The sequence below is a fragment of the Lithobates pipiens genome, unplaced genomic scaffold, assembly GCF_037356315.1.
Source record: "Lithobates pipiens isolate NorthernLeopardFrog02 unplaced genomic scaffold, aLitPip1_a1.2 Scaffold_30, whole genome shotgun sequence".
Classification (NCBI taxonomy): domain Eukaryota; kingdom Metazoa; phylum Chordata; class Amphibia; order Anura; family Ranidae; genus Lithobates; species Lithobates pipiens.
The window spans coordinates 12735598-12748600 of NW_027507791.1; the positions used below are offsets into that span (position 1 = coordinate 12735598).

The 13003-nt window shown below is 42.8% G+C and overlaps 1 protein-coding gene across 1 annotated transcript in view; it reads left to right on the top strand.

Moving 5' to 3' along the window:
- The window catches only part of EXOC3L4 (exocyst complex component 3 like 4), a 172473-nt gene that overhangs the window by 87743 nt on the left and 71727 nt on the right, over nt 1-13003 (top strand). The window contains exons 5-7 of the mRNA XM_077463717.1: nt 5398-5517; nt 9767-9867; nt 12736-12831. Of these exons, the coding sequence (XP_077319843.1) occupies nt 5398-5517; nt 9767-9867; nt 12736-12831 (317 nt within the window). The remainder of the gene's footprint in view (nt 1-5397; nt 5518-9766; nt 9868-12735; nt 12832-13003) is intronic.

The window sequence follows — 13003 nt, forward strand, 5'->3', positions numbered from 1 at the left end:
GCTATGTATTTTTACTGTCCCTTCCCCCATCACATGTGTAAAAGTAGCATCTCACTATGTGCACATGGTCATTATCATTATGATGATCAGTGCACAGCAGGTGCTGTGTGGCTCTGTCAGTGTAACATGACTGTGTGATGCTGACTTTGTTATGGCTGTGCTGAGTTATAGTCTGTAACACACAGTACAGTCATATATCAGGAAAGTCAGCACCACACAGTCATGTTACACTGACAGAGCCATACAGCACCTACTGTGCTCTTATCATCATAATGATAATAACCATGAGCACACAGAGTCTAGGGACTGCACATGCTACAATAGTGTAACCTGTCAGTGTGTGTGTGTGTGTGCAGGGGACTGCTTGCCTGTGCACCACTGCCGTTGTCCAGATTACTCCTGCTGCTCTGTCTGTCTCAGCCGCCTCAGTGATAAGTCCCTCAAGCTGCAGCACTTACTGGATGAAGGGAGCCATATAACAGTAATATCCATCCGCCGGGGAGGCATACAGTGAGCAGGAAGAACTTTAGTTTGTGCAGGTATACTGAGAACAGCATGCGGCATGGCATTGTATCCCTGCACCCGAAAATAGAAAAAAAGTCCCTCTTCTGCTTTCACCTCCTGGGCCCCTCTGGTAACCTGATGGGGCCCAGGAAATGAATATATATTCCTTATATATGTTAGTAATCAAGTGGGTGCAGGTTAATATAGTTATTTCGTTTTTTTTTTTTGTGGGAGAGAGGGTTAGGGCCAGGACACCAGGGCTGGTTGTACTGCCCTATCAGCGGCCCTGGTCACTTTGGTTGGACTGCAAGCCACAGTCCCAACCCTACACTGCTCTCTTGCTTCTGGGTGGGCTCTCAGACAGCCTAACAGCTAGATGTCCCCGGGATTGGCCTCAGGCTCTGGTCTAGCAGCCCGGGCAATACCACACACGTCCACCCAGACAGCCATCCAGGTGGCACAGAATCCTGATCACATGACCTCACTCAAATAAACAGGCTCTCCCAACAGGCCAAGGGACCCAAGAAGATCCCTGCCCATTGGCCGAGACACAACATCCATTCCCAATCTGCCCCTGCAATGCCCTTGTCCTATCCAATGACACAAGACACCCGGCCATCTAGTGACAGAAGAAAGAAGTGAGAAGTGAAGCAATTCCAGAACTAGGGTGGAATCAATTGATCTCCAATCAATTGGCCATGGCAATATATATACTTGGCAGGTAAATTTACTAGCAACCCTGCCTAAACATCAGGGTGCTACAGATGTCACTATCCTGCTGATTTTTAATCCTTAAAAAAACTTGAAGAGGTTTTACTCAAGGAAAAATAGCAATAAAGGTCAGCAGCTACAAATCCTGTGGCTGCTTACATTTAATAAAAGAACACTTACCTGTCCAGGGATCCAGTGTCGTCTTCACCCGAGGCTAGTTTGTCACTAGTCTCCTGGTTCCCGGTGTCAGCATCTTTAGTGTGGGAAGCCTACTGTGATAGCTTGCGTCTTCACAGCTGGCTTCCTACTGCTCATGTGCAAGCCACGCTGCACCCTGTGAATGGTCCAGCAGCCTTCTGGGACCTGTGACATGTCCCAGAAAGCTGCGGGTGAAGCGAGAAGGGGGTGAACTTCTAAGGCGATTCCACCGGAAGTGGGAGCAGGTACCTGCTAAGCTAAAGCTAAGTAGCCACCTACAAAATGACATGCCAAATGTGAAGGGGACAAAAGGGGGTGGAAGTATGAGAAGGCTGGTTGTATAAAAGTCGATCTACCAACTCGTATACAACCAGCCTGTCGGGATTTAACTCGTGTACAAACATTCCATCTTCAGCTTCTCCTATTCTAAACAGTATTGATTGTTTTGGCAAATTTCAAATTCATAACTTCATTAACATTTCCACCAACCAGATCTAGAACTAGGACCACATTAAAAAAATGAAAAACTAGAGCGAACATTGGGACTTTATATGAGGCGGTATACTATATATACATACACCTCCATCCCGGATATATTGAAAAAAAGAAAAAAAGAAGTGGATATAAAGTCCCACCATTTCTTCTTTTTTTCTATTTTTCACATTAAAAAAATAACATATGCTCATAAACAAAACCCAATACCTTAATTTGCTTTCATCTGCTCAATTCTAGACATGTGCGATTAGCTTCGTACGAATCGAAAATTCGTACGAATTTTCGTAAATTCTTGCATTCGGGAGGATCAGAAAATTTGTATTTCGTACGAAATTTCGGACACGAAATACGAATTAATTCTGATACGAAACAGAACGGAACTAAACAAATTTATTGATGCCGCAGATGTCTACTCAATTCTGCATAGATACCTTCCTGACATGCCAAAATTTAAAGAAGCTCCATCTTTGAAATTGAAAACAGACTTTGAGCTCCATAACAGTAATGAGATAATGTTTATAATTTGTTGCCCACAGGAGGAAGCATTTCAATGCCCTGCAAATTTCCAGCTGTCACACATTAAATGACAAATTGCGCAGTCATGTAAAGCTGTACCCAAACAACATTTTAAACATTTTTTTTAGACTGATAGAGCTTTCTTTTGGTGGTATTTAATCACCACTGGAGTTTTTATTTTTTGCCAAACAAACGAAAAAATACCAACATGTATTTATTTTTTCTCAGTTTCTGTTATAAAATGTTGTAAATAAGTAATTTTTCTCCATCACTGAGGTGTGTTATTAAGGTTGATGGCCACTGATAGGCTGCAATGATGAGGTGGCACTAATATGCAGCACTGATAGGCGGCACTAATGGGCAGCTCTGATGGGCACTGATAGGCGGCATTGATGGGCACTGATAGGCGGCACTCATAGGCAGCTCTGATGGGCACTGATAGGCGGCATTGATGGGCACTGATAGGTGGCACTGATAGGCGGCACTCATAGGCAGCACTGATGGGCACTGATAGGCGGCATTGATGGGCACTGATAGGCGGCACTAATAGGCAGCTCTGATGGGCACTGATAGGCGGCATTGATGGGCACTGATAGGCGGTACTCAGACGGCACTGATGGGCACTGATAGGCAGTACTGATAGATGGCACTGATAGGCGGCACTCATGAGGAGGCACCGATGAGCACTGACAGGCGTCATTGATGGGCAGCATTGATGGGCGGCATTGATGGGCACTGATAGGCGGCACTAATAGGCAGCTCTGATGGGCACTGATAGGCGGCATTGATGGGCACTGATAGGCGGCACTCATAGACGGCACTGATGGGCACTGATAGGCGGCATTGATGGGCACTGATAGGCAGTACTGATAGGTGGCACTGATAGGCGACACTCATAGATGGCACTGATAGGCGGCACTCATGAGGAGGCACCGATGAGCACTGACAGGCATCACTGATTGGAATTACCGATGGGCACTGATTAGCATCACTGGTGGGCATCACTGACCACTGTGAGGAAAGCCACTTATGCGCTCTCCTCTCCTTAAACATTGTCAGAATGCTGATAACTGGCACTTCCTATTTACACTGTGATTGGGCACAGCTGATTACATGATAACGAGCCTACGTCATAGGCTCTATACCGTGATCAGTGATGCGGTGCGTCAGAGCGACACACCCAATTGAAAGAGAGCTTAAAGTTGTTGTAAAGTCAGAAGGTTTTTTATCTTAATGCATTCTATGCATCAAGGTAAAAAACCTTCTGTGTACAGCAGCTGCCTCAGCATCCCCTAATACTTACCTGAGCCCCATCTCGGTCCAGTGATGTTGCACAAGAGCTTTGGCTGTCCGGGACTCTTCCTCCTAATTGGGTAACACACAACACACAACAGCAGGTGCCATTGGCTCCCGCTGCTGTCAAAGTCAGTGAGTCAATGAGGAAAGAGCGGGGGTGGGGCCGAGATGTGGCTCTGTGTCTGAATGGACACACAGAGCAGTGGCTCGACTCGGGTGCCCCCATAGCAAGCTGCTTACTGTGGGGGCAGGAGGGAGGGGTTAGGAGAGCCAGCAGAGGACCCCAGAAGAAGAGGAAAACCATCACACAGAGCAGGTGAGTATAACATGTTTGTTATTTTTAAACAAAAAAAAAACAAGAATTTAATATCACTTCAAGTAAATTAGACTTAAGTCAGCGATACATGGATCGAAATGCAGCTAGTTCAGCAGGGACTGGACAAATTTCGGTCCATGTATGGCCTAGCTGGTTGTACACAAGTTGATCTATCAACTGGCCTGTCAAGTGTTTTCTGCACAATCAGTGCCGTTGGCTATAGCCAGCAGCACTGATCATTGTATTCTACTTTTTCAAGGCACTGTGTATACATAATGTGTGTGTGTGTGTGTGTGTGTGTGTGTGTGTGTGTGTGTGTGTGTATATATATATATATATATATATATATATATATATATATATATATATATATATACACAGTGCCTTGGGAAAGTATTCAGCCCCCTTGAACTTTTCAACCTTTTGCCACATTTCAGGCTTCAAACATAAAGATATAAAATTTAAATTTTTTTGTGAAGAATCACCAACAAGTGGGACACAATTGTGAAGTGGAACGAAATCTATTGGATATTTTAAACTTTAAAACTGAAAAGTGGTGCGTGCAAAACTATTTGGCCCCTTTACTTTCAGTGCAGCAAACTCTCTCCAGAAGTTCAGCGAGGATCTCTGAATGATCCAATGTTGTCCTAAATGACTGATGGTGATAAATAGAATCCACCTGTGTGTAATCAAGCCTCTGTATAAATGCACCTGCTCTGTGATAATCTCAGGGTTCTGTTGAAAGCGCAGAGAACATCATGAAGACCAAGGAACACACCAGGCAGGTCCGTAATACTGTTGTGGAGAAGTTTAAAGAGCTGAAAACTGCTGTTCACAAACGCTCTCCATCCAACCTCACTGAGCTCGAGCTGTTTTGCAAGGAAGAATGGGCAAGAATTTCAGTCTCTCAATGTGCAAAACTGATAGAGACATACCCCAAGCGACTTGCAGCTGTAATCGCAGCAAAAGGTGGCTCTACAAAGTATTAACGCAAGGGGGCAGAATAATTTTGCACGCCCCACTTTTCATTTTTTTATTAGTTAAAAAAGTTTAAAAAATTCAATAGATTTCGTTCCACTTCACAATTGTGTCCCACTTGTTGGTGATTCTTCACAAAAAATAAAAATTTTATATCTTTATGTTTGAAGCCTGAAATGTGGCAAAAGGTTCAAAAGTTCAAGGGGGCCGAATACTTTCACAAGGCACTGTATATATATATATATATATATATATATATATATATATATATATACACTGTATATAAAAGCTTTTGGTTGTTTGTTGTATTATATTTCTCAAGTTATCTTCTATATTATTCCATTGCTGACTCATCTTTGTTGTCTTACAATTATATTATTAAGGGAACCATTAAAAAATATATTCACAACATACTGGAGATGGAGAAGAATAAATGGGAAAAAGAGATGGAGGTAGATGAGGAGACATTCAAGGAACTTCCACTGCACACCGACATAGAACATGTGAGTATGCCAATCACTCTGCCATTGTTTATTAAAAAGTTATTAAACCCCGGAGCCTGCATTCACTAGATCTGGTCTCCCACAGTGCACAGAACATGGAAATTACATTATTTTAGAAAATATAAACTGCTAAATACCTTTTCTCATCATCAGTATAGAGCAGTCTTGTGACTTCTAGTGTCTGGTTAAAGCTTGTAGGAGGAGTTTTAATTTTCCCCTAATTGTCCCATGAGGCTGCAGGACGCCTGACCCTCTGTCTGGACAGTGCTGATTGCCCCTGTGCTGATCACATGCACTCTCCCAAGGAAAGAAAAAAAAATATTTTTTAGCAACACACACCAAAATGAGCATGTGCAAAGTGCCCCCAAGGCTCTGTATTATCAGGAGGTGGCTTGGGGAGTGTAGAAGAAGGGGAGGATCAGACAGTCTTTTTACACAATGCAAAGGAATAACCCCTTGGGTTCCACAGTGAGTATAATGAGCATACTTTACTGCATATACACACTGATTTTACTGTTTAGTAACACTTTAACAGCTTCAGCCCCAGAGGATTTTACCCCCTTCCTGACCAGAGCACTTTTTGCGATTCGGCTCTGCGTGGCTTTAACTGACAATTGCGTGGTCGTGTGACGTTACACCCAAACAAAATTTATGATCTTTTTTCCTCACAAATAGAGCTTTCTTTTGGTGGTATTTGATCACCTCTGTGGTTTTTATTTTTTGCGCTATAAACAAAAAAAGAGAAAAAATTTTGAAAAAAAAAAGCAATATTTTTAACTTTTTGCTATAATAAATAGCCCCTAAAATATATATATAAAAAAACGATTTTTTCCTCAGTTTAGGCCGATACTTATTCTTCTACATATTTTTGGTAAAAAAAAAATCACAATAAGCGTATATTTATAGGTTTGCGCAAAAGTTATAGTCTACAAAATAGGGGATAGTTTTATGGCAGTTTTATTATTATTATTTTTTTTATTAGTAATGGCGGCAATCTGTGATTTTTTTTTTTTATTAGTAATGGCGGCAATCTGTGATTTTTCTCTCATCATAAGTGACTGCGACATTATGGTGGACACATCGGACACTTTTGACACTATTTTGGGACCATTGTCATTTATACATCAATCGGTGCTATAGAAATGCACTGATTACTGAGTAAATGACACTGGCATGGAAGGGGTTACACATTAGGGGGTGATCAAGGGAGTGATTTTAACTGTGGGGGGGCTTGGGTGGGCTAACTCACATGGCAGCGATCACTGCTCCTAATGACAGGGAGCAGTAGATCTCTGTCATCTCACGAGGCAGAACGGGGAAATGCCTTGTTTACATAGGCACTTCTCCGTTCTGTGACTCCGTGACACGATCGCCGGGAGACCGGCGAACATTGAGTCCACTGGTCCCGCGGGTACGGTTAAGCTGTACGTGGCTGGCACGCATGCACCTGCTAGCCAATTAAAGGGGACATACAGGTACACCCATTTGCCCACAGCTGCCATTGTGCCAACGTATATTGGCATGCGGCGGTCGGCGAGTGGTTAAGGATGCATGCTAAAAGTGCCTAATAAAACCTAATTATTAGTCATTACACCCAAAATTCATATTGAAGATGCAGGGTCCTCTTTTTTATATCACTTCTTAACTCCAACAAATGTGTCAGAAGTATCTTTATGAGTACACATAACACTGGCTGAGAACCAAAGTTGTATATGTGGTAGATCAATCAGAACATGGAATATTGATGAAATGTGTCAGAATTCTGGTTAAAACTTTGACCGAATAAATAAAAAAATTAAGTCAAATCTGACAGCTTGTATCACCACTGACAATTGGTAACCAATCAGAGTTGTTTTTGATTATGTGCTCACGATATTAGGCGAAGGCTTCATTAACAACATAATGGTTTCAGCTTGTAGAGACCACTGCAGACAGCAGATGGCAGTGTGCTTCTGTTTAATACTGTAATTGTCTGATACAATTAATGTTTTTAGAAAAAAATTGAATGAATACATTAAAGTGTTACTAAACCCAGGAGCCTGCATTCAATATATCTGGTCTCCCACAGTACACAGAAAATGGAAATGCAATTCTTTTAGTAAATATAAACTTCTAAATACCTTCTCTTATCAGCAGTACATAGCAGTCTTAAAGAGGAAGTAAAGCCTAACAAAAATAAATAAATACACCCTGCAAGGCAAAGGCATAATGAGCTAGTATGCATAGCATACTAGCTCGTTATGAATAACTTACCTGAGATGGAAGCCCCCGAAGCAACCCTAGTTCTTCTCCTCTGACGCCACCATCTATCCCAGAGTGACTTCCGGGCATCGCAGCTCCGGAGCTGTGACTGGCCGGAGCCGCGATTACGTCACTCCCGCACATGATCGCCGTTAGCAGCGGCATGCTCAGTGTACCTGCGTGCTACTGTCTACGGCGCATGCGCCATAGACAGTGGTGCCTGTCTTTTGCAAATATGTCCTAAACCGTGTAGGTTTAGGAGATATTTCTTGCACTTACAGGTAAGCCTTAATCTAGGCTTACCTGTAGATAAAAGTGGTCTGTAAGGGTTTATAACCACTTTAACACTTCTATCAGTGTCTGGCCGAGCACTGGTTAACGCTTGTCGGAGGAGTTTTCATTCTCCTCTGACTGTCCTATGAGGCTGCATGGCCCCTGGACCTCTGTCTGGACAGTGCTGATCGGCCCTGTGCTGATCCCATGCACCCTCCCAAAAATAAACTCTAGCAATACACCCCAAACTGAGCATGTGCAGAGTGTCCCCAAGGCTCTGTACTATCAGGGGATGGATTGGGGACTGTGTAAGAAGGGGAGAATCAGTGATGACAGGATCAAACAGCATTTTTACACCATGCGAAGGATTAATCCCTTAGCAGTGGCAGCTGGTGCTCAATATTCTTGGAGGGGGGGGGCAGCCCATGGCCTCCCCAGCCAGCCAACCAATTACTACCCCCCGGTGCTCGCTCAATTGATCGGCGCCCCCCCGCTCAATCGTCGCATTGCAAGGCTCCCGCCAGCCCCTGCACTCACCCCATCTAGGTTGCGGCTCCCCCCCCCACATCTCCTTCTGATTCCTGGCGGGCGCTTCTCCTCCCAGCCAATCAGGACTTAGGATCCACGGCCAATCAGGTCTTAGTACTCCTGGCTAATCTGGTGGAAGAGAAATTGCAGCTCAAAGGCTCTGGACCTGTTGGAGACAACCGCCCTATACGATCTTGCAGGTGCTGGCTCTACTCAAATTAGGAAGGAAGGAAAAATCCTGGACGGCCGCACACCACTGAAGTCATCTTTATTGAAAGATTAAAATCAAAAACAGCCAGATCTGAAGCATACAAAACAGGGAAGAACAGCTAACGCGTTTCACATCACAAACAGATGCTTAGTCATAGCTGCCTGCCAGCCCCTCGCTTACCTCATCCAGGTCGTGGCTTCCCCCCCTGCTTCTCCTCCCGAGTCCCATGCAGTCACTTCTCCTGGCTAATCGGGTGTCAGGACCCACTTCCTGATTGGCCAGGAGGAGAAAAAGGAAGATGTTAGCGAATATTAGTGCTTCTTAAAAAACAAAAAAACAAAAAACAATGGAATCCATGCGTTTGGCGCTCTGCATGTAGATTAGGAGCTGGACGCATGGATTAGGAGGATGGCGCATGAGTGGCCGCCACTGCCCCTTAGGTTCCACATTGGGTATAACAAGCATGCTTTACTGCATATACAGACTGATTGTACTGTTGTGGGTTTAGTAAAACTTTAAAAAGGGTAATAAAAAAAAGCAGTATTTTTTTTGGATTAAAGTAAAATCAAAGAGTTGTAATTATGTTAAATGATGCATACTGACGCTGCAAAATTCGGCCTAGGAATGTTGGCTTCGATGACCTCGGAGCAGGAAAAGCTTGTTTTATAGAGGACAGCACCAACTTGTGTACACGAGGTGCCATTTTGCAATGTGTCCTTTGCAGAAGCCCGTAAATAGGAGACTCTGAGTCTGCTTTTTCAGACCAATTTGCATTTCAATGAATGTTCTATTGGAATCCTCAACAAATGGCAAATATACCATTGTACAAAGTGTTTTTGATTGCTGGGCTAAAAAAAAATCCTTCCATGACATATGGTATTGCAGATGTAGCATTTGTCTGACTACAGTGCAGGATTTAAAGGAGAACTACAGTCACTGAAGGATAGAAATTGTCAGTAAAAATACACCATTTCATGTCCTGAGTATTTCTTGCAGATAATTGGGACGCATGTCAGAGGATCATCCAAATTGTCCGAGGAGCTGGAGAGGTCCACCTTTCACATTTGTGTGGAGCACCTCGGCTCATTTTCTACAAGGTTCGTTTCTAGAGTATCGAGTACAGAGATGCAGTGAGGATTGGCTGGGTTATCTATTGCTTTCATATACACTATATTACCAAAAGTATTGGGACACCTGCCTTTACACGCACATGAACTTTAATGGCATCCCAGTCTTAGTCCGTAGGGTTCAATATTGAGTTGGCCCACCCTTTGCAGCTATAACAGCTTCACCTCATCTGGGAAAGCCGTCCACAATGTTTAGGAGTGTCTATGGGAATGTTTGACCATTCTTCCAGAAGAGCATTTGTGAGGTCAGGCACTGATGTTGGATGAAAAGGCCTGGCTTGCAGTCTCCGCTCTAATTCATCCCAAATGTGTTCTATCAGGTTGGGGTCAGGACTCTCTTAAGGTCAGTCAAGTTCCTCAACCCCAAACTCACTCATCCATGTCTTTATGACATTCGGAAATTTAAAAACCCGAAAATTTGAAAATCTGAAAAAAGAAAGAAAATCAGTAAAATTTGAAATAATAAGTAACTATTAAATTATAGGTATTGAAATGTAGTGGCCACTACCTTTGCTGTGTGGCCTTGATTTGTTGGGCTTACCGGTTACCTTCTCCTGGCCTGCTCCTCCACGTCTAGGGGTTCCCAGGGTTGATACCCAACGCCTTGTACACTGACACAGATAAAGTCCTTTCAAAAAGGTTTATTTTGCAGTAGAACTTTCACAAACACAGTCTCTTAGGGAACAGAGGGCACGGGTGAAGAACTCAGGTACCTTGAACTGCAGGTTTAGCAAAGTCTCTATTTCTACTTCAAAGCTGAACAGATCTCTAGCCAGAGATCATGACAGTCAGCACGTTGACTCAAAACTTGAACAATCAATTAAGAGTATACAGGAACCTTTTTCCAACCGTACCTGGAACGTTTCCCGCTTCCTTTGTGGTACCGGAAAAGTGTGAACTCGTCAATGTCCTTCCCAACTCAGTAACCAGGCACTTCTCAGGATGCCACTTGCCGGCCCTCCTCCGAAGAGTCCTCACCCGGTCACTTCCATGAGCTGTGGTGTCCCTCCAAGCCGAAAACACCCCCGGACACTTTGAATCCTCCCTCAGTTACCGAGACTCGGGAACAGACGGATCCCTACCCCAGACCAGGCAGGTCTATCTGGGGCCACTGACAGGAACATGCTGCAGGATGTCAGACAACCCGTAACCGGGACCCCTCACGGGGCTACCCCGGTCCTGGAACCAGAACAGACCACGCGGGTCTCACAAACAACTCCGGAACCCCGAACACGTGACCCACACCTGTTTAAGTACCCCCTCCCAGACTCCTCAGCGGGCCCCGGCACTCGCACTGATTGGCTCCAAGAGGGCCGATACCAAAACATCCAACCAGACTTGGTTCTGGCCTGTCATGTGCACCTCACCGTTCACATGACCAGTCAGAACTTCTAAACACAGCCTGGCCAGACTGGTGTTAGGCCTACCTACAATAATTAACCCTCAGAACCTTTATTGTCCTGAGGTCAAAAACTAAATTTACAATGCGTGTGACATTTGATCCCAAATGTCATCCGCTACAGAAATTTGGCTGTTTGTCAACATAACAAATACAAATTTATCTGAAGTTACAAATTATCCGAAATAACTAAACAAATGGAATGGAACAAATTAATAATAAATAATAACAATAAAAAGGTTTTATTATTATTATTGTTATTTATTATTATTAGATCGTTATGTTCCATTCGTTTAGATACGGCATTCGTTATTTCAGATCATTCGTAACTTTGGATAAATTTGTACTCGTTACGTTCACTAACAGCCAAATTTGAAAGGAAATTCCAATACCTATAATTTAATATTTATTATTAGTTATTATTTCCGATTTTCAGGTTTTCAAATCGTTTTCAGATTTTCATTCTTTTGAATTTTCAGATTTTCATTCTTATTTTTGGATTTTCACATTTCCAAATTTTAGAATTTTCAAATTTATGAAAATTGTAATATTCAAATTCTCTAGTTTTGACTTTTTGAATTTCCTAATTTCGAATTTCCTCATTTCGATTTTCCGAATTAGAATTTTCGAATTTCCAAAATGTTCCAATTTCCAAAATTTACAATTTCCTTTTTCCAAAATTTAGAATTTCCAAAACTTCAAATTTCCGAATGTCCGAAATTCGGAAATTTGAATATTCGGAAATTTGATATTCGGAAATTTTGGAAATTTGAAATTTCTGGCATTTCGAATTTCCGAAATTCCGAATTTCTGAAATACAGGAATTTCAAATTTTCGAAAATGTGAAAATTCAGAAATTAGAAATTCCGAATCGGAAATTCAAAATTTTGGAAATTCGAAATTTAGGAAATTTCGAAATTAACGAATTTGTCAAAATTCGTAAAAAAAATGATTTGGAACTAAACGAATTACACATGTATAGTAAACAACCTAATAGCAATAGGCATGTGCAAAGGGTGTGCCAGATATGCCTGGGCACAACCTAATCACCTCATGTGGCACAGATTCCCCTTGCATAGACCCCTGATGTTTCACCAAAGCCCCCTAACGGGGGTCCTAAAAGATTGTAAAAAAATAAATAAAAATGTTTTAAATAATAAAAAAAAACTACTGACACCAATCTCTGCCCTACTGCTCTACTGACATGGTCAGTATATATGCACATGCACATACATACATATGTGTTTGAGTTTTGGGGTGCACACCTATGCTAACAGCCAGAAAAAGCAGCTGCCACTGTGTGCAATGGTTGTGGGTCACATGACCTAAAGTGGCCATGTTGGTGGATGTGAGCTGCAGCAGCCACACATTTACAACATCCCACATCCGTGACTTATTGACACTGATATTTTCTTATATTTTTCTTATATTTTCCTCAGGCTACAAGAAACCTTCATGGTGTGGTCAGGGAATAATTTCAAGCTTCTGCCCATTCAGTATTCAGTCGTCTACATTAACAGCTTAACAAAACTACGGTAAGTGAATATAAAAACTATCAAAAAAGCACCCCCCCCCCCATGTTAAGGGCATGTGGCCCGGTATGGCTCACTCGGCCCCCCCCTTTCCTGACCTGGCAGGCTGTGTGTTTGGGTAAGGGTCTGGTCTGGGGAACCCACGCTGATCAAGAATGATCAAATGACTGAATCC